Source organism: Mustela nigripes, chromosome 9, assembly GCF_022355385.1.
Source record: "Mustela nigripes isolate SB6536 chromosome 9, MUSNIG.SB6536, whole genome shotgun sequence".
In the NCBI taxonomy this organism is placed as follows: Eukaryota; Metazoa; Chordata; class Mammalia; order Carnivora; family Mustelidae; genus Mustela; species Mustela nigripes.
The window spans coordinates 32503324-32524719 of NC_081565.1; the positions used below are offsets into that span (position 1 = coordinate 32503324).

The following is a 21396-nucleotide window of genomic DNA, read 5'->3' on the forward strand; positions in this document are numbered from 1 at the left end:
TTTTTTTTTTTTTTTAAAGATTTTATGTATTTATTTGGCAGAGAGAGAGATCACAAGTAGGCAGAGAGGCAGGCAGAGAGAGAGAGAGGAGGAAGCAGGCTCCCTGCTGAGCAGAGAGTCTGACGCGGGGCTCGATCCCAGGACCCTGGGATCACGACCCGAGCCGAAGGCAGCGGCTTAACCCACTGAGCCACCCAGGCGCCCCCAGAAGTCTCTTCTTATCAAATAATTACTTTAGATGTAAATGGATTAAACTCTCCAAGTAAAAGACAGAGATTGACAGAATGGATAAAAACACATGATCCAACAACATGCTGTATACAAGAGACTCACTGTAGATCCAAAGACACAAATGGATTGAAAGTGAAAGGGTAGAAAAAAATATTCCACTCAACAGTAACCAAAAGAGAGCAGGGTGGCTATATCAGATAAAAGAGACTTTAAATTTTTTTAAAGTTACAAAGGACCACAAAAGACATTATATGTTAATAAAAGGTTCAATACAGTGAAAAGATACAAGTCATATACAACTGATGACAGACCAGCAAAATATGTGAAGCGAAAACAGACAGAACTGAAGGGAGAAGTAGATAATTCTACGATAGTAGTTGGACACTTTAGTACCCCCACTCTCAGTAATGGTTAAAACAACCAGACAGAAAATAAGTAAGGAACTAGAGGCCTTGAACAACACAGTCAACCAGCTGGATCCAACAGGCATAGCACAGAATACTCTACCCAGTGACAATAGCACACATATTCTCCTCAAGTGTGTATGGGACATTTTCCAGGACAAGCCATATGTTGGGCCACAAATTCTGTCTCAGTAGATTTAAAAAGATAGATACTATGCTAAGTATCTTCTCCAACTGCCACAGGATGAAGTTAGAAATCAATAACAGAAGCAAAACTGGAAAATTCACAAACTTGCGGAAGTTGAGCAACACACTTTTCAACGATGAGTCAAAGAGGAAATTACAAGAGAAATGAGAAAATACTTAAAAGCCAAAGAAAAAGAAAACATAACACACCAAAACTTAGGGGATGCAGCAAAAGCAGTGAGATGGCTTGAAGCTGGGGCTCAGCCAATGTTTGGAGACGGTAACCCTGGGCAGGAGTGCAGCAGAATGGCGGCCATGGCCCAGAGGCAGTCATGGCCCGGAGGTTCGCCCTCTGCCACCGCAGGACAAGACAGGAGCTAGGCTGGTCTGGAGGTCACAGCGATGCACTGAGGCCAACTTTTCCAGTCCGGCTTACACAGAAGGAAAGTGGGCCCAGGAAAATGGCCTGGCTTGCTCAGCACACCCAGCTTATGGAAAGAGAAGTACAAAAGTTCAAAACGGGGGCAGGGAGTACACAGGAAGGCCACTGGTGGGAGAGAGGTGGTGTGTTGGAGGAATGGAGAGAGCTGAGACTGCAGAAGCAGAAGGGGCAGGGCAGTGGCCAGAGCCTCGTGGCCCTCTCCTAGACACTGCTCAGTAGTAGCACTACAGAGAGCTGCTCTAGGCCAGGTGCCCTGGGAGAGGTTTACACACAGCTGCTTGCTAATCCTCAACAGAGTCCTGGGGCAGGCTCTATTATTTCCGTGGTTTAGATGAAGAAGCTGAGGTACAGAGAGGTTAAGCAACTTGCCATAGGTCCCCCAGCCAGCAGTGGCTGAAGCAGGATAGGACTTGCAGTCCCCAGCAAGAACCCACACTGCCCCAGCCCACCTCTCCCCTCTTTCTTTGGAATCCACCTGCAGCCCTGGGCCTGGCTGTCCGGCCTGGAGCTGCTTGTGCCTTGCTATAAACCCTTGGGTTTGGGGCCCACCTCCTTTCTCTTAGGTGATGGGCTTGGGGTGGGAATGGGGTGGGAGATGCCGCTGGAGAATGGCTTTGCTGCCTGCAGCTGCTCAGGCCTCATGGGGGGCGGGGGAATGCCAAGCAGATGGCCTGACAGCCACTCCCTGCCCTCCACAGTGTGCCTACCTTCAAGCCAAGAACTGCCAGGTGGAGAGCAAGTACCTGGCCGGGCTGCAGAGGCTGCAGGAGGCTGCGGAGGGTGAGTGCGCCGAGCTGCTCAGGCAGCTCATCCAGGAGGCACTGCAGTGCGAAGCCAGGGAGGCCTTGGCCGAAGGCGTGGAGCTGAGCCCCGTCAGGTGAGCCCGGCAGCCAGCGAGGGCGGCTCTTGGTCTATGTGACCTGAGGGGACCCGGCCGCCCTGGTGCTGGCTCCTGCTGATCACATACAAGCCCTGCACTCCCCTTACTTTCTCGTATCTTCAGATAAACAGGCTCTTGGCATGAGCCCCATATTACAGTTGGGGTGATGCAGGCTCAGAGGAGGCTGCCCCTTGCCCAAGGCCACACAGGTTGTTCGTGCGGCTGACCTGGGTCTACCCCTGAGAGCACCATTTTTTCTGCTTCCCCAGGCTGCCTCCCTGAGGTGCTTGTCAGAGAGGGGAGGAGGGGAGACAAGCCCGCTGCCTTTCCTGAGCCAGGTCCTTGCTGAGCATGTGAGCAGGGGCAGTTAAATATAACAGAAGGGGCTGTGGGTGGGATCCAAGGGTCCCCCGAGGCTGGGTGGCCCAGGGGAAGAAGCCCAGGCTTTGGAGCCAGACCAGGTTCTCTCATTATGTGATCTTGGACAAGTCACTTTACCTTTCTGGGCCACATATTCAGCCTCCATCAGATGTGGGCTAAGATCCTCGCTTTGCGGGATCGGATTTGATGAGACAGCACATGCAGAGCACACAGTGAGGGCAAAGAACTGTGGACTCAGCGAAAGGCCATCTGGAATGGACCCCCAGTTCTCCCATCTTGCTTGTCACTGCTGCTGCCTATTCCCCATCCATCTTACTCTCTGTGCATGTGGGATTCTGTATTGGTGGTGCCAGACTCCTTGAGCCCAAGGCCTCATGGAGTAATAAGAGGGTCCTTTATATTTGCACAGATGCACTTACTATGCTCTTACTGTGCACCAGTCACTGTCTAGGCCCCGAGCATTTTACAACAAAAGATATCAATGGGTCTTCATGAGGCAGAGCAGGAATTCTACCCATTGTAAAGATGAGCAAACTGAAGCTCAGAACTGAAGTGACCCACCCAAAGCTGCATGGCTAAGCCACAGTGAAACCCAGGCAGGAAGCTTGCCTGGGGCCCCCCCTTGTCCTGCCCCTTGTCAAGGAAAGGGCTCTGCAAGGTGCTGCTAACATAGGCTTTTGCTGGCAGTGAGTATGATGAGTATGGCTTCCTGACGGTGCCCAACTACGAGATGGAAGACCTGAAGCTGCTGGCCAAGATCCAGGCGCTGGAGGTGCACTCCCACTACCTGCTGGCCCATGAGGCTGTGGAGCGGCCGCTGCGGGAACGCTGGGCTGCCCTGGGTGATCTTGCGCCCTCGGCCGAGCTCAAGCAGCTGCTGCGGGCAGGTGTGCCCCGAGAGCACCGGCCGCGTGTCTGGAAGTGGCTGATCCATCTCCGTGTCCGGCATCTGCAGATCCCTGGCCGTTACCAGGCGCTGCTGAGCCAGGGCCAGGTCCGAAAGCACCCTGCCGCCCGCCAGATCGAGCTGGACCTGAACCGGACCTTCCCCAACAACAAGCACTTCACCTGTCCCACCTCCAGCTTCCCCGACAAGCTACGCCGGGTGCTGCTAGCCTTCTCCTGGCAGAACCCCACCATTGGCTACTGCCAGGGCCTAAACAGGTGAGCATTAAAGCCCTAGGGAGGGCACAAGGTTCTTTACAGCACCCTTCTGTCTCTTTGAAGCCTCCCAAGAACCTAGAGAGGTGAGTCCAGGAGGCTTTATTCCTCCTGGAATTCCTGGATTCCTGGATTCCTCCTTGAATCCTCCTTGATTCCCCCATACAGATGGGGACAACATGGACATGTTCAAGATGGAGGGGCTCCTCATGCTTTGTTCTCTCCTTTGGCTTGTGTTCAGGGTGGTACCATCCTGACAGCCTACAGACAGCCTTGTGAACAGTTCCCTGGAATTCTGTAGTGCACGGCTCAGCTTGCATAGTGCAGAACTGACTGGGTCAAGGATCATTTACTTTAAACAAAACCCATTCAAGGGAGCCCAAGAAAAAGAGAATTGGTAAATGTCACAGCAAAAGTTCATAAAAGCCAGGAAAAGAAAATAGAGGACAGCAGGGCACCTGGGCTCAATCATTAAGCGTCTGCCCTCAGCTCAGGTCATGATCCCAGAGTCCTGGGATGGAGCCCCATGTCACACTCCCTGCTTGGTGGGGTCCTGCTTCTCCCATTCCCACTCCCCCTGCTTGTGTTCCCTCTCTCGCTGTGTCTCTCTCTGTCAAATAAATAAAATCTTAAAAAAAAAAAAAAAAAAAAGAAAAGAAAGAAAGACAGTAGAGGACAAGACCAGATGGTCATTAGAAACTGAGGCATCTCCTCTGTCCTGCAGGCCACAGCACTACACAACCCCAGGGGTGCTGTGGGGACAAGTCCCCCAGGCTGTGCAGCACCACAGTCCTGCTCTGCAGCCCTGCATGGGGCCGCTTCATCTCTGGCCTCACTTGCTCTACATGTTTGCTTCCTTTTCTCAGCAGACCAGCTTCTGTCTGCCATTCTTTGGACCTTTAGGGCCCCTCGAGGCTGTCAGAATGGAGACCTCAGCCCCAGAGTCTGGAGTCTTTTCAGCAAATCTTCCCACTGGTCAATACTCTCATGTTCCGGGCTGAAATTCCCAAAGGAAGGAATGTGATTGACCCAGCCTGGATTCATTTCTGCTTCTGGTCCAACAGTAGGATGGAAGGGTTTGGGAGTGGAGGTGGGGTGGGGTCACCTGCTAGGGCTGCCCCCTCCAGTACTTCAGGACTCTCATGGATGCCCCCCAGCTGTCTCCATAGGGATTACATAATTTCAGATATTCTCTAAAGCAAGTTTTGACTCATTCAATTTAAACACGCATATATTCAAGTGAAATTTACATAAGACATTCTGCCCCCACCCCCAGAGGCGGTGTGTGACATTTATTTAACACAGAATAAACATTCAGAGAGTCCCTGCTCCAATCTGAATGATTCCTAAGGGTAGAGATTTTCGAGCCTAATTTCCAGCATAAACTGGGTGAAATTGAGCATATATACATGTTCAGTTACTAGAAATTCAGAGTTAAGGCACAGCACAGCTAATCTAAGCTGGAGGGGCAGAGGGAGATCCTGTAGCGAGAAGGGTCTTGAGATAAACCTCCCAGAAGGAAAGAAGCTTCTCCCTGTGTGGAAAAAGACAGCATGAAGGCTATGGAGGGGCATGTAGGAAAACAGATCGGGGGAGGGGCGTGTGACACCCAGGATTATTTCTTTAACTCTTTCTCTGAATGCTTTTTTTTTTTTTTTTAAAGATTTTATTTATTTATTTGACAGAGAGAGATTACAAGTAGGCAGAGAGGCAGGCCGAGAGAGAGGAGGAAGCAGGCTCCCCGGCTGAGCAGAGAGCCCGATGCGGGACTCGATCCCAGGACCCTGAGATCATGACCTGAGCGGAAGGCAGCAGCTTAACCCACTGAGCTACCCAGGCACCCTCTGAATGCTTTTTTTAACTGATAATTGATGTTTAGGCAAATACTCATATTATTGCTTAAAATCGAAAGTTACTTAAAATGGGAGGAGCCCCTTCACCCATGGAGAGTGGGGCCATTTAAACTCCACCCTGCAGACAGGCCCCTTTCACTGGTCTGAGAGCCGCCATCTAGTGGCAACCGGTAGAACAGCGTGTATGGTGTCCCATAAGACCCTGCAACAAATCAGCCTGTTTTTTTTCTTTTCTTTTTTTAAAAGACATTATTTATTTATTTGTCAGAGAGAGAAAGCACAAGCAGGCAGAGTGGCAGGCAGAGGCAGAGAGAGAAGCAGGCTCCCCGCTGAGCAAGGAACCCGATGTGGGACTCAATCCCAGTGCGCTGGGATCATGAACTGAGCCAAAGTCAGCCGCTTAACCTACTGAGCCACCCAGGTGTCCCCAGGCTGTTTAGTTCTATTTTATTTTATTTTTTCTTTCAAATCATCCTGTTTATAGGGTGACAGATATCATAGTAATGATACAGTGCTAATTTAGGGCAAAAACTTTAAAGCCAATTCTCTTCAAAATATAAATGGAGTGCATTAGAAATAGCTGTTTCTTTCCCACATCACCACATTACCTCCTTTGCAGACTGACTTGAGCCTGGATGCCTTAGGTTGGAGTCTGGCTGCAGCCCTGAGCAGTTGGTAGGCCCTGGTTGATACCAGCAGCCTCTCTCCACTGACCTTTCAATGTGTGCAGAAGTCTGTGCTGGTGTCTCCCTCCAGCTCCTAGACTGAGCATGTCCTGAGGCTCCAGTGGGATGGGCTGGGGTGGGGAAAACACCAGGCTGGACTTGGGGAGCCCTGGGTTCTGTCTCCACTCTGCTCAACTGACCCTGTGACTCTGAGCCAGTGACTTCTGCTGTCCAGGACTCGGTCTTCCTATCTGCAATAAGTTTATCTAGACCGGGGATGACCAGCAGGAAGCACCTGCCTGGAGCCCTGTCTTGTGAGTTTCTGAGGCAGCCTCCAGAGTCTGGGGAAAAGAGCACAATGATTAGTTACGTCTGCCCTGCACATAGACAAGAGAGAGTGGTGGCCTGTGTTTCACACATTTGCTATCCTGGAACTAAATGACCTCGGAAGACCCCCTTCCCCAACTTGGAGAGGGAAGAGCTCCCTATTGCCCCCAAAATCTGTGACTCTTCCTTTCCTCCACTCAGCTCAGACTCAGGAGGGTTTGTACAGATATTTTAGCCAGAGTAGAAAGAAATTCCTTCCCAATCTACTGGGGAGAGAAAAGGGGTTTCTTTTTCCTTTGGAGAATTGACCCTGTTTCTTTAAACAGTGTGAAACTCAGAACTGAGATTGGAGATCATGAATCCAGTCTACTAAGAGTCCAGAGAAGGAAAACTAGCTGGACAATGAAATGTGTTCTTTAAGCCCAGCAAGAGTGTAAGGCTTCACACTACTATAAGGTGGCATCTCCCAAAGGGTGTTCAGTGGGTGCACTGTACCAAAGGGGCTCCCTAGCTCCACTGGACAGCCTTGGGTTAGAGTCACATAGGGTTTGTCACTGCAGAATTTCTCAGAGGCTTTTAGGAAGATGTTGTATATCATCAGCCTCTAAAAGGGGGCTAGAGTATGTAGCATTTCCCAAACATTTTTTGAATTTGGGACCTTGTGTTCACCTAGTATCTTGAGAGACCACTGCATCTTGGGAAATGTATTTCTGGATTGACTGTGGGTGAGACCTACCAGGAAAAATGGGAGAAGTAGAGAAAACAATACTTCCTCTAGGCCGACATCCCTGCTCAGCCCTGTGGGTTTTTTACTTTCTTACCATGATCTCAATAGAGCCTTGTGATAAATTTGGGGGGAGTTCAGAAAGCAAAGGAGAGAAAGAATTCTGTGTATTGAACATCTGCTATATGCCAGATATTTAGCAAGGCACTGCAAGTCTGCCTTCTCGCTCCAAATGCCACATAGCCCTGGGAGGTAGCAATTGTTAATCCCACTTCACAGATGATGAAAATAAGGCTCAGAGAGGTTAACACACTTGTCAAGGTCTCAAAGCCTGTGGCTATTAAATGAGGACAGCTCACATTCATAAAGTACTCATTAGTGTCGGTTCTTAAGCGGGGCATTTATCTCATGCTAACTTCATTCATCCTCATAACAGTCCCGTGATTATTATGAGGTTGAGCCTCAGAGAAGTTTAGGAACTTGCCCAGGATCACCCAGCCAGAAGCAGCAGAGCCAGAATTCATACCTAGGCAATGGGACTCCAGAACCCTTTCTTAGGGACTCAGATCCCCCCATTGCTCCAGAAATCCCCTCTGTAGTCCTCCCCCAAAGCACATTCATCTCGCCCCCGGTGCCGGAACAATAGCCTGGTTAGGGAGTAGGGTTGGACCAGAGGTCTACCTCTGCCACCCTCTGCCTAGCTGCAGCTTCCACACATCACCCCAGGCCTCCTTTCCTCCCATTTCAGACTGGCGGCCATCGCTTTGCTCGTCCTGGAGGAGGAGGAGAGTGCCTTCTGGTGTCTGGTGGCCATTGTGGAGACCATCATGCCGCCTGATTACTACAGCAAGACACTGACGTCATCCCAGGTGAGCAGGGCAGGGATGGCCAGGACTTAGCGGCCACACGGGTTGGTGCCCCTGGAGTAGTTCCTTCAAGCCAGTGAATCTCAGAAGAGTCAGGAAGCTCGTAGGCCTCCATTTCTCCCTCTGTTCAAGGGGCCAGTAACCTCTCCCCCAGACCCGTGGGCAGTTCGGGTGAGCTGATGGGCTTTAGACTTGTGGGGGCCCTGCCCACGGCATAGATTGTTGTTATTCCAGTGGTGACACTAGGTTGTGGGAAATGGTTTGGGGGAGTTGTGTTTTTGTTTTGTTCTTTTCAGAAATGGTTTCTTGGCGGGGGGAGGAGAAGAAAATCTAGAATCTCTTGCTTTTTGCCAGTAAAGAATTTCAAAACCGAGGTCAGGTGGGTGGAAGGGGGACTCAGGGTGGGAGGTGGGGACGAGTCTCTGCACACGCTCGTCACAGTCTCCCGAGAAGCACAGCTGCCTCGATCCGCGCTGCCCTCTCACTCTGAGCCCCAGCCAGCCTGAGAGTCAGGTGCACCTAGGTCCAGAGCCCACCCCCCCTGCCAGCTGCATGGCCTTGTGGCCTCCCACCTCTGAACCCACAGTCTGTCTGCTTTGGGGTGGGAGTACTTCTTCTTGGGCTTGTTGACAGGTGTAAATGTGAAGCCATTTCTGATCTCCCATGTCCTCTCTCACTTCACCCCTCACCCGGGCCCTGGTGCTCCCACACTGTCTGCTTTATGCAGACGCGCCATGCAGAGGGGACTTTCTTACTTCCCACCCTGAACCTACCAAGTCACTTTCTGCCCACCCACCCTGTTCCTCTCCTGTTATGATCGCCCAACACTGATTGATTGCCCCTGTGGGACACCCACCTGGGCAGGAAGGTCAGCGGACACGTGGGTGACCAATGTGAAGGAGGAAGGTCAGGGCCGGAGATCGAGACTGAGGAGTTGCCAGGGAATAGGTGATGAAACAGAAAAGGAGGCCCAACCTCATGGTGGCTCAAGGGGTGGCCCATTCCCCTGAGAATGACGAAGCTGAAGTCCCCTTCAAGCACACTGCTCTGCCGTCACTCACATAATGCTTTCAGCCCCCTGCTCAGGGTCACAGGACAGCTGTACCACCTTTGCCACTGTGGCCGTGGTTCAGGCTGGAAGAAGCAGAGGGTGCAAGGCAGGCACGGGCTCCACTTCCCATAGCTCTCCCGCCTGTCAGGTGCTGCTTACACCTTATTGGTCAGAACTATGTCACATGGTACCTCTCCCTGCAAGGCAGGCTGGGAAATGTTCCATATTTTATGGTCATGCTTTAATGTCTCCAAAATTGAAGTGTGTTGTATAACCAGTGTGGTGGTGTGGGGTTGTTGGGAGAGTTTTTTTCTCATTTTTTTGTGTAGAAAACTTTGAATGTACAAAAAAATAGAGAAAATCATATATGAACCTCCATGAATCTATCACCCAGTTTGAATAATTATCAACCCAGGTACCCAACTGCTGTTCCATCTCTACTCCCACCCACTCCTCCTGCTTTGGTAATCTTGAAATAAATCCCAGACATCACATCAGTAAATCTGTGACTCCTTCGGCAGGTTCTGTGACATCTTAGGGTCAGTGAATCACCTTCGGTCTTAAGCTGGGTGCAGTGCACAGCTTTTATGTCAGGCCCAAAATGGAGGGACAGAAGGAGCCATGGTGTCAGCCGATACAAGTCTGAATTCCTGCTTGGCTTCGGGTTCAGGAGGGTAAATGGGCCAAAACACCACTAAGAACTTAGCCCACAGAGACCTCTGGCCCAGAGCCCAATGCTCCAGCCCAGAAGACTGCCAGCCTGTGCTGGAAGCAGCAGGGTGCTGTGTCGCTGTGCCTGTCTCCTGGCCATGGGAGGCCCCAGCTCCTCCAGGCACTCTGTGCTGCTTGGGGCCAGGGGTGGTGGGGTCCGGGGTGGTGGGGTCCGGGGTGGTGGTGGGAGTTGGGGGACATAACTCCAGGACTGAGTGGGAAGGGCAGGCAGGGAGGGAGGCAGCCCCTTCTCTAGGGTGGCCCCCGACAAGCCCTCTCTCTCTGACTCCCAGGTGGACCAGCGGGTGCTCCAGGACCTCCTCTTGGAGAAGCTGCCCAGGCTGATGGCTCACCTGGGGCAGCACCGTGTGGATCTCTCCTTCCTCACCTTCAACTGGTTCCTCGTGGTCTTTTCAGACAGTCTCATCAGCAACATCCTTCTCCGGGTCTGGGACGCCTTCTTATATGAGGGCACCAAGGTGGGGCCCTGCTGGGGGTGAGCAGGACAGTCCTGAGCAAAGCCCTGCAGCCCTCTGGGTCTCCCTTCTGCCCCAGAGAATGGGAAGACAGTCCTCCCCTGGCAGGGCTGTTGAGGGCCTCTCCTGAGAGCATGGCTTTGTAAACTAAAGTGCTTTGCACACGAAGGAGAAGGGGTGGTTCTGCCTCTGAAGATGTGTCTTAAAGTTGGGGGGATTTCCTTTCCCTAGGGAAGAGGCATGGCCATGATCCAGGAGGCCCATCCCTGTTCTCTCTACTGCCTATCCAGTCACCCGGGCCCCTCCTTCTCTTCCTCCTGTTTGGACTGAGCCCCCTATTGGGAGTCTGACATGTGGGTAGGGTCCCAGCTTTGCCTCTTACTTTTCTAGGAGACCCTGGACAGGCCTCCCTGTGACCGCCCCAGTTTCCCCATAGTGGTTGATAACGTACCACAGTGTACAGAGCACCTTCAGATCTGTTACTCTGTTTGACTCCTGCTTTACTCTATTTGACTGCATATAAAGACAGTATTGGGGCCAACAGGGTAGCACCTCAACCAAGGCCCTGCGACAAGGCAGGACAGAGCCAGGACTCAGTCCCCATGCCCAGGTTCCACACTGCGCTGTCTTCCCCTGCCCCTCAGCCATCCTGCACCCAAGCTTTCAACCTCTGGGTATGGGGGTTTTCCTCCCCCTGGGGATTACCTGCCCAGGCCCCACCCCTCGTGTCCCACCTGAGCCCCCACTTTGCCCCCCAGGTGATATTCCGCTATGCCTTGGCCATTTTCAAGTACAATGAGGAGGAGATCCTGAGACTGCAAGATGCCCTGGAGATCTACCAGTACCTGCGCTTCTTCACCAAGACCATTTGCAACAGCCAGTGAGAGCCCACTTCCGCCCCCGCCCTGCCTACCCGGCACTCCCACCACCCGCATGCACCCCAGGACCCATAGCCGAGGGTAGGCAGGTGTTCGCTGAATGGAAATTTGTTAGTGATACTGATTCTCCATTACAGCTTAGAAGCCTTTAGGGACATCTCCCTGCCCTGTGGTCTGTCAGCCCCTTACCGTGGCATTCAAGCCTCTAGGCAGTTTCATTTCTTTCCCACCTTTCCCTGCCAAACAATTATTTGAGTTCCTGGCTCGACACTAGCCTCTGGGACTTTGGCCTTGCACTTTCTTCTACTTAGAATGTCTCCCTGTCACCTCCACCGCTGCCATCTTTGCCAGGCCAACCCCTACTCGTTCTTTAAAACTCTGCTCACATGTCACCTCTTCCAAGAAGCCTTCCCTGATAAACCTTTTCTTACTGAGTTAGAACTACCATAGCCCTAAGCTTCTTCCTGCCTCAGTACACATCACTTTGGGTGGGAGTTGTCTTCTTATTCACTGTTTCCTTCCTTGAAGGTGAGTCTCAGCCACATGGACAGAACGAATGGCAGGGTGCCCGGGAAGGCCCAGTGAATGCAGACCCAGCAGGGCCCTGGCTTTGGACTAACTGTGTTCTCCCCCCAGGAAACTGATGCACATCGCCTTCAACGACATGAACCCTTTCCCTATGAAGCAGCTGCAGCAGCTGCGGACGGCCCACCGGGAGCGGCTGGAGGCTGAGCTGCGCGAGCTGGAACAGCTGAAGGCCGAGTACTTGGAGACTCGGAACTCCCAAGGCCCAGCGGTGCCAGAGGGTTGCACCAGTGAGGACGAAGGGGAGGGAGAGGCCTGACTTGGCCACCTGCCCTTTCCAAAGCCCTTTCTCCCCTTTGGCTGTCAGGCCTCAAGGAGGATGGCCATGGAACAGGGGTCTGGCCCATGAGCCCCAGCACCATGTGACACTGGGCAAGTCCCTTCCCCTCTCTCAGCCTCAGTCTCCCCATCAGAACAATGTCTGCTGTGAAGCCATTGGTTGGGACTCATGAGCACATACCCAGGGATGCTACCCCTTTCTCTCTTCTTCCACAGAGCACTTTAGCACATAGACAAGCAAGAATGCTGTCTTATAGGGTAACCTGAACATTCTCTAAGTTTTATCTATATAAAACAATGCAAATGTTGGAAATAGTTGACAGGCTTTGGAATTTGAATGATTCCTAGTCACCAGCTCCTCCTGGGTAGGCCCAGGGCCCCATGGTGTCCCATCACTAGGGTCTTCCCAGCCTGGGACATCCCTGAGTTCTGTTTCTTGGGTGCCCCTGCAGGGCCCGCCCCCTCCTGGTTTCCTGAGGAGCAAGGGCCCTGTGCATTTCAGGGGTGTCCTCCTGGGCCATGGCACCTCTCCAGTGCTGGTTCTGCTTTTGTCCCAGGTCCAGCTCCCATCCACTGAAGACCGTTTCCTGAGCCTTGCACCTATGAACTCCTTTCCATTCATAGCCTGTTTTGGAAAGAGGGGTTCTGAGGGAAAAACCCCTGCCCACACCAAGAGGAACTTGGTGCCAAGAGGAACTTGGTGTGGGGGTTGGGTAGAGAGCCCTGGGTCAGGTGCCAGATGCCTGATCTCCCTCTCCCAGCTTCATGGGCCCAGGCAAGAAGAGTCCCCTCCTCTCTGAAAAATGAGTGGCTGGAGGGTGAGGAAAACATGGTGAGAGGGACAGAGCTACAGCCTGTCGCCAAGTCTGGACCGGCTCTTTTGGCACCCACTGTGTGCAGGAACTCGGTTTCAGTGGTTCTGGGCTCTTCTGTACCCTTCCTCAGCAGTCAGAGGCCTCCCCGTTCCCCTCAAGGCCGGGGTCAAGACTGCACAAGTGATTTTGGCTGCTCATTTCTCAGCGAACCCTTGGCTGAGGGTTGTCTTGTCTTTGGCAGGAAGGATTAGGGCTGGGGGATTCTGGCATGGGAACTTCCAGTTCTGATCTGAGGTTCCTGTCCAGGGCTGGGAAGGAGACCACACACTTGGGACTTTGAGGTGTTGGCGCACCAGACACCCAGTTCCCAGACACCGTGCCCCACAGAGCTCTGGGGAAGAGACGTTCAGAGTTCTTTCCTCCCACATGATAGAGGCTGCTGGCTGGGCCCAGGGCCCCGGCTTTGCCGTGAGCACCCCACCTAGGATCTTAACAGCCTTCCTCATTTTTCCTAAACATTTACATCTACTGAGATCCTTTCACCGCCAAATGGCATCTGTGAAGTGTGAAGGCAGCCTGCGGGAGTCCTAGCTGCATCCCTAACAGGCTGGGTGCTGTACCCCTAAGGGCATCGCTGAGGAGACAAGGCCAGCCTTCCGGAGCTCCCAGGAGGGCTAAAGAACACAACGCTGGTGCCTGGCGCAGAGTAAAGCACCACCACTAGCAGGGTGAAACGTCAGCCAGTCAGCTTTGAAAAGACCCAAGGCTCCAGGAAAGATGACCTTCAGGTTCTTCAGGTCCAGCCTTGAAATTCAAATTCCCTCCTCAACAAAAAAATAAACAACTCCAGATCAGACACGGCCTGTCAGATAAATGACACCCCCTCTCCCCTTCCTAGCTCTCCCCTGCTTCCTCTCTGTGTCCTGCCTCTTTCCTCTCCTTCCCTCTCCTCCTTCCCTCATCTCTCCCCTTCTTCTCCTGCCCATTCACACCACCCTTCCTTTCTCCCTCTAACCCCTTCATCTCCCCTCCCCACCCGGAGGAGAAGCAGCTCAGCCAACAGCTCGGGGCCTCCACCTTGCCCCTCCCAGACTAGGGGAAGGGGTGGTGATTTGCTGCTGACCCAGCCCTCAGCCCCCAGTAACCTCTGGTTTGTACCTGGCCCAACGACAGAATCACCTAAGTGGCTCTTAAAGAACGCTGGTGCTGTGTGCCGCACAGCCTGTGGGGTTGGGGCATTTTGATACACCGGGGGCGGGGGGGGGGTGCAGGTTGGAGACCACAGGACTGGCCCTGGTCCGGCTTCCTCCAGCTGTGAAATGAGATGCTTGGAGCTGGAGCCGGGAATCAGAACTGCCTGTCCTAGAGCAGTGCTCACTCCAGGCTGCGCTCAGTTTAGAAACAAGACAGCGAAGCCTCAGGGAGGTTCACCAACTTGCCCAAAGTCACACAGCCCGCCACTGAGTGGTTAAGCCATGCTCAAGCCCTAGAGGTGCTAACTGTTAGACCACGGAGGGTTCATTCCAGCTCACCTCAGCTTCCTCTGGAGCCTAAAACACCAAAGGATGGGGGGGGGGGGGGAACAGACCTGGCCTCTAGCTTCCTGAGGGGTGTAGGGCCCCATGGGAGAGCTCCAGGCAAAGGAAAATGGAAGAGGCATCCACCTGACAGGGAGGCTGTAACAGCGACTGGTGGGGGTGGAGGCTGTCCCAGCTCAAGAAGGTCTGTGGCTCCTGCTGCCTTCCCTTCCTCCCCCTTCTTCCCCAAGGGCACTTGGGGCCCACCCATGGTGTCAGATTCCTGGGCCTGCACCACAGCTGTTGCCCCCCATCCCCAGGGGCTGCGGCCTTCTAGAGCTGGAGGATCTGATTCCTCACAGCCCCACCCTCCTATCCCAGGGGATGGGACCTCTCAGCTCACAGCATCTCTCTCAGCCACTAGGCCCCCAGCAAGCTGCCATCCATGCCGCACTGGATAGGGGAGGGGACAGGAGTTGCCCAGGGAACCTCCCTGGGGCAATGTCCCCCAAAAGGACTCCTCAAAGGAGGAGGAAGGGCTTGAAGGGCACTTTGGAAGACGCCCCCACCTCCGCCTCAAAGTGGGAGGTGCACACTGACTTCTACAGAATGCCTGTACTCCACTAACATCCCCCGCACTCAGAACCTCACCCCCCAGGCATTGCTGTGCCCTCATTTTTCATTCAGTCTCCCAGGACACAGGCCAATGGTGCCCAGAAAGCTCCATGTCGGGCAGGTAGGTGAAGAATTTGCCACCCTTCTCACACACATTCTCGTCCTGCACATGGCATTGATCCACACGTGGCAGATTAGACAAAACTGGCCATGTTGACACATAGGGAAGGAAAGGGGTGTCTGTCCCATTCAACCAAGACCCAACAGAAGATACTGGCAGATGGGCCCAGCTTTGAGGCCAAACCTATTGTGTGATTTTCTAACTAGGGGCTCCTGGGCAGGTCATCCCTGCTCTGGCCTCAGAATGTGCAATTCATAAGCTTGAGGGGGGCAGGTAGCCCTCCTGAAAAGGACCAGGGGGGGAGAAGAGGCAGGAGAACAAAGACCCCCCCCCCCCCCCCACACACACACAGGTGTACAGGCATGCACTCATGCAGCATCCCCAGAAAGGGTCCTGGATTGTCTACTGCGGAGGCCTCCAATGGCCTCCCAATAGTCCATATGCCTGTGGCCCCCAAAGGTCCCTGCCAAACTGCCCTTTCCCCAACACAGTCCCAGCCATCCACCACCATGGCGCAGGGGGACAAGATGCAGCTGTAAGGCTGGGAGGGCACGCCCACTGGGCACGGAGGAAGGCTTCCTGGGAAGGTGGCGAACCTGGAAGGAAGGATGCCTTGGTTCAGACAGATGGGAGATGCTGTAGGAAGAGACTTCCTCATAGAACGGAGTTTGTGGGGGTTGTGGGGACGGACCTGAGATACTGGCCCAAGCCCCAGGTGAATTAGGACATTCAGATAGCTTAGCCTTGGAAAGGTGGTGGTGCCCACCCACCCCCAGGAGTAATTAAAAATAAAGGCGATATTGAGCCGTTAAATATAAGGAACTCTCAAAACATTCTGACTTCTCTGCTTTTCTGAAATATGAAATACCCGACTCAGGCTGATACTTGAAGCTCACATTCTGTCTGAGCGGGGAGGGCGGGGCTTTGAGGACCACGCACAGGAGGGATGGGGAGCGGGGAGGGGACTCAGTGCGGGGAGTGGCCCAGTGAACACCGAATAAGGTGCAGAATTTGACCCTGGTTATTCTTTCCAAGGAGATACTCAAGAACCCCGACTTACTTAGCCATTCTAAGTCTCAATATTCTTACCTGTAAAATGGGGGTAATAATAGCAGCTAAATAAAAGGGTCACTAGGATTAAATGAAATAATATACGTAAAGTACATAGTATGCTCTGTTATTCACTCAGAATTGAGCTGGCTACTGTTCTAAGTGCTCCGAGATGCACAACTGAACAAAACAAAGCTCTTCTCAAGAAGGGTGGTGTGATGAAGTGGCTCTGAGCTTGAGCTTGGGAGCCGTGCTGCTTGGGGCTGATGACTAGCTGTGCGATCTCAAGCGAGGTGCTTAACCTGTGTCTCAGCCTTCTTATTTGTAAAATAGTTAATAGTGTAACCTCACAGGCTTGTGTGACGGTAAAGTGAGGTAATGCATTTACGGTGCCTACAACAGTGCCTGGCTCAGTAAGTGTGAGATGGCCGTATTATTAAAAGGAGGGATCTCCCCATCTCCCATTGCCTAGTGTGCTCAGGACCCCAGAGCCGGCGAGACCGGGCGGCAGCGCCCCCTCCTGGCTCCTGAGAGAACGGAGTCCCCCGTTACTGAGCTGCCCTCCCTGCTCTGCTCCTCCCTGCCGACTGGGAAGCCTCGGAAATTTCTCTACCAGCCCGGGTTTACCAAGCGCCACTCCCGTGGCCGGCTCTGCGCGCGCACTTTGCCAGGCCGGTAGATTAAGTCGTCTCGTCTAATTCTCCAACACTCTCGGACGCGGAAGCAGTCACTGTTCCCATTTGGCCAGGGGAGGAAGGGAGGCTCGGGAGGTCGAGTTCCTTGCCCCCCGGCACGCCCCAAGGGAGCTGCGGGTTCGCTTCCCCCAGCCTCTGCTTGGGCGCCGGGCGGCCCGCCCCAATCACTGCGGCGTGTGCGCTGTGAGCGCCTGTTCTGTGCGCGTGCGCCCGCCCCAAGACCGGTCCCGGGGGCCAGGAGCGCGGTCGAGAGGGTGGGGAAGGAGGGGTGCCCCTCGGCCCCGGGGCGCGCGGGCGGGGCTCGTGCCCGGCCCTAGCCCCGCCCATCGGCCCCGCCCCCCCCCGCCTGCGCCGGGAGGAGGCGGTGGCGCTGCGCGCGGGCACTCGGCGGGCGGTGAGGAGCGCGGAGCCGGAGCCGGACGCCGCCGCCGCCGCCGCTGCCGCCACCGCCACCGCCACCTGCGCGGTCGTCATCAAGGTAGGGCGGCCCCGCGCCGCCAGCGGTGCCTGCCTTCCCGGTGCGCGCGGTGTGTGCGCCCAGCGCCTCCCGGCTGCAGCGCCCTGGGCGGGATGCAGGGCTAGGCGCGCCGCGGGGGACCCGGCGGGGCGCAGGGGGACGAGGCTTCCGTCACCCCCGCGTGACCTTACAAAGCACCGCTCTTCTCCAGGCCTCAGTTTCCTCACTGGGATAGCGGGCGCAAGGGTGGCCCCTTGCGCTCCGCGCCGTTGAGAGAGGCCGCGCTGAGGTCCAGGCTCCCGACGGCTTGGGGCTGGGATCGGTACTGTCTGTATCGCCCACCCCAACCCGCAGCGAGGGCCGCTCACGCTGGGTGTGGCCAGGCGGTCCCGACAGCCCTCCCCACTCGGTGGCCTGCGTGCCCCCGCGGGACCCTGGACGCTCCCCCTCCTGACTGGGTGGCCTGCAAGGCCTCAGCTTCCAGGTACGGGAAACTGGAGGAGGCGACAACCCGGGGTCCCCTAGGCATGTAGGGTAGGGCCCTCGAAGCCGGCCGGCCAAGTCTGCCTTGCTGGGGGAGCCCTGAGTTGGGAGTGAAGGGACCGTCAGCTGCAGATTTGCCTGGACCAGACCCATGAACCCACCAGGTTTTAGAGCATAGTATCGGACACCCTCATCCCCTTCCCTGCCCCTCCAAGCATGATAGGGCTGGATCAGGTTTATGTGTGTGGACCGCAGAGGGGCGACAGTGCCAAGAGAGCTGTGTCTGGGTGGGGTTGGGTCTGGGACGGAGCACGTGTCTAAGGGACTGTGGCTCCAGGCTCTCAGGGTTAAAAAAAAAAACCAAAAAACCAAAAAACCTGTGGTGTCTGGCCCAGTGGCTCAGTAAGATCCCCTCTGGAAGGTCTGGCTGCTCCCATTACACACCTCTTATGATGGGGATCTCACTCAGCTGGAAGCTGCTGGTCCTGCTCTGGGCACACAGACAACATCTTCCTCCACTCTGGGGCAATCATCAGGTCCCTTAAATCTGCTCACTTCCGGGCTGAACAGCTCCAAGCCCAGCACTCTTTCTCTGGCTAGAGCCAAAGGGAGAAAAGGGAAGAGGCAGGAGCTGAGGTGTCTGCCCCAGAGCCAGTAGTAGTGAGCCTGGGGCTCATTCAGAACCCACCTGCATCAGGGCTAGAATGTGCACTTCCTGTATTTCGGAATGCCTTTGGGTTAGCAGCTCCCTTAGAGGTCTGGGGTGAGGGGAGGAGCGGTAGGAGCCCTTCTCCAGCCCCTTCCTGCCTCCAGTGCCTCTTCATTTTCTCCTGTTGCCTGCCCTGATGGAGGGAGTAGTTTCTGAGAACCAAGACTGGGCCTTCTTGTCTGTTTTGTGACCTGCCCTCACCCAAGAGCTTTCTTACTGCCTGGGCGTGTGGTGAGCTCTGTATCATCAGAGGGATGTGAGCAGAGGCTGGGGGGGGGGGGGCACTTATTGGGGGGTGAATTACCTTTGACTGCAAGTCTGGGGTTCTTGATCTGACTGGCAGTGTGGCCATGACTGTGCCCTCTGGTTATGGTGGAGCCTCACAGAACCTGGAGCTAGACCACAAATGAGTATTATTACCCCCTCGTAAAAGCAGACTAAGTATATGTGCTGTCCCTCGAACGTAGCTCTAACACACACGCTTAAGTGCTACCTAAGTGTCTTGTCATCTCCACATATGTATAATCTGTTTTCCTGCTCAGCATTTTGGCCTGATTTAGGGGCCTGGTAGATTCTGGCTATTATAAAGTCATCCTATCCTAATAATTTGAAAATGTACTGTGGAATTATGGCATGTCCAAGCTGAAAGGCAGCGGAAGAAATCATCGCTTCAACCCCCTCATTGTCTAGATAGGCATCCCCTAGCCCCAGAGGGGACATGACTTGTCCAAGTTGACACGCCAGCCAGCAGCCACGCCCCGGGTTTCTGATTGCAAGACCAGAGTATTTGTTTATTTGTTGGAAGACACATACCATATAGTAAGTGAAAGTGGTCTGTATTTATTCCTATAAAATGAACAAAAATAAATATAAAAGGATAAACCTCCCTGCTGCAAGGCTGTGGGGATCCTCCAGCAGCCTTTAATTTTGCAGGTCTATCTGGTAGCCTGTTACAAGAGTCCAGGAAAATGATTCAAACTGCCCTTTGCCCCTAGACTTCTTCCTTTGAGGACTTTACCTTAAGGAAATAACTATAGAGGAAGATGAATGCAGTGCTGTTATTTATAACAAGTTTTCATGTAGTGACGCTTTTGGTGTTTTACCTGAGGTTTAATAAGTATTTCATTTGAAAAGCGCAGCTTAAAAAATAGTAGCATTAAAGCTTCCATTGCTGGGATCAGGCTGCCGTAAAAGCAGCATGGTCAAGAGGAAAGCTCACGACTCAAGTCAGTAGGCGTTAGGCGTACATCCAGGATGAACTCTGCATGTACCCCACAGTGTGACCTTGGCTCAGTCCCTTTCCCTTTCTCTCTTTCTTTCTTAAGATTTTATTAATTAAAAATTTATTTGAGAGAGAGAGAGAGAGCCCCCGAGCATGAGTGGGGGGGCAGAGGGGGAGGAAGAAGCAGACCTCACATGTTTCTTCATCCCAGGACCCTGGAATCATGACATGAGCCAAAGGTGCATGCCCAACTGAGCCACCCAGGTGCCTCCCCCTTTCCTTTTCTGACCTCACTTTCCCCATCTGTGAAATGGCATAGAGTCAATGATTGCTGAATTTCTTTCAGCTCTGACAACCCGCCTTAAGGACCTAACAGATCTCTGTAACTGAAGCCTGTGTTGGAACAGTGAACATGGTGATAACCAAAGAATGTTCTAGCCTTCCTCCCCCATCATTAAACAAATCCTCTTAGAGGACTGCAGCTATTCTTTTTCCCTTGGAAGGGGCTTCATTCAGCTTTTGACTTTTGTTAGTTCCAGATGGCCAGAAGCTGGATTGTTGTACAGGGGAGTGTGGCTTTGTTTCTATTTTTCTTTGCCAGATATCAGGGGACAGAGATTTTTCAGGAAGACCAGAAAATAGTGCAGCAGGATCTTCTGTTTGTTATTTTAAGGCTATAGGCTGTTCCTTGCCTCCTTCAGACCAGACTAGAGGTGCTTTGCAATCAGACCTAGTATGAAGGGCCAGGAATAGGTGGCTTGCCTTCTGTGAACAAACATTTATTGGGTATCTACTGTGTACGAGGACTTGAGGTGCCTCCTAGGGTCCTGCAGGTTGACATGAGAAATATATTAGGTTAAACTGTGGGAAATGGCCAATATCTGACTGTTCTTGACTTAACAAGAAATGGCAGTTTCGTTCAGTTCAGTCTGAATGGAAAAAGATATAATTAAAGAGCCCTGTGCTCCCTTACCATAATTGAGAGATTGGCAGGGTGCAGTGGAGACTAGGAAAGTGTGATTATAAGCTTGGAAAAGTCAAGGAGGAAGGGCATGGGATCCTCACCTTGAAAAATCAGTAATACTAATAAAATACTAATGACAATGAGTATTTCCCACCTGCCTGATTCTGTCCTAAGTGCTTTACATTTATTCATTTAGTCATTTAGCTGTTCTTTTATTGAACAGCTACATTGTGCTCGGTATTTCCTGGGGTGGAGGCAGCAGTCTTGACAGTAAATAAAATAGACCCCCAGAATCTATCCTAAAGAAACTTCCGATCTGATAGGGAAGAAAAGACAATAAACAGTAAGTAAAGGGAAATGGTGATAAGTGGGGTGGAACAAATAAAACACGGGAGTTACGTTCCAGGCATGTGAAGGGGAGTGGAAGGATGGGGTTGCAGTTTTTAATTGGGTGGTTGGGGGATCACTGAGAAGGAGACTTTTGCGCTAAGTCTTGAAGGAGGTGAGGAAGGTTGCTGGGCTGGTTTCTGGGGAAGAGCCATCCAGGTGGAGGGAACAGCCAGTGCAAAAGGCCTGGGGTAGGACCATGCCTGGCATGTTCACGGAAGAGCGGGCGAGAACAGAGTGACAGAGAAGGCAGGGAAGATG

General features: G+C 53.2%; 2 protein-coding genes across 6 annotated transcripts in view; both read left to right on the forward strand.

Annotated features, from left to right (window-relative positions):
* TBC1D2 (TBC1 domain family member 2) overlaps positions 1 to 13771 on the forward strand; it is a 53512-nt gene extending 39741 nt beyond the window's left edge. For all 5 annotated transcript variants that reach the window (XM_059411213.1, XM_059411214.1, XM_059411216.1 and 2 more), the window contains 6 exons: positions 1962 to 2140; positions 3212 to 3688; positions 8003 to 8123; positions 10176 to 10361; positions 11117 to 11238; positions 11873 to 13771. In XM_059411213.1, coding sequence (XP_059267196.1) covers positions 1962 to 2140; positions 3212 to 3688; positions 8003 to 8123; positions 10176 to 10361; positions 11117 to 11238; positions 11873 to 12080 — 1293 coding nt within the window. In that variant the 3' untranslated portion in view covers positions 12081 to 13771. The remainder of the gene's footprint in view (positions 1 to 1961; positions 2141 to 3211; positions 3689 to 8002; positions 8124 to 10175; positions 10362 to 11116; positions 11239 to 11872) is intronic.
* Positions 13772 to 17296: 3525 nt separating this feature from the next.
* Positions 17297 to 21396, forward strand: part of CORO2A (coronin 2A) — a 53576-nt gene continuing 49476 nt past the window's right edge. Inside the window, exon 1 of the mRNA XM_059411218.1 lies at positions 17297 to 17391. The gene's annotated coding sequence lies outside the window, so the exon portion shown is untranslated. The remainder of the gene's footprint in view (positions 17392 to 21396) is intronic.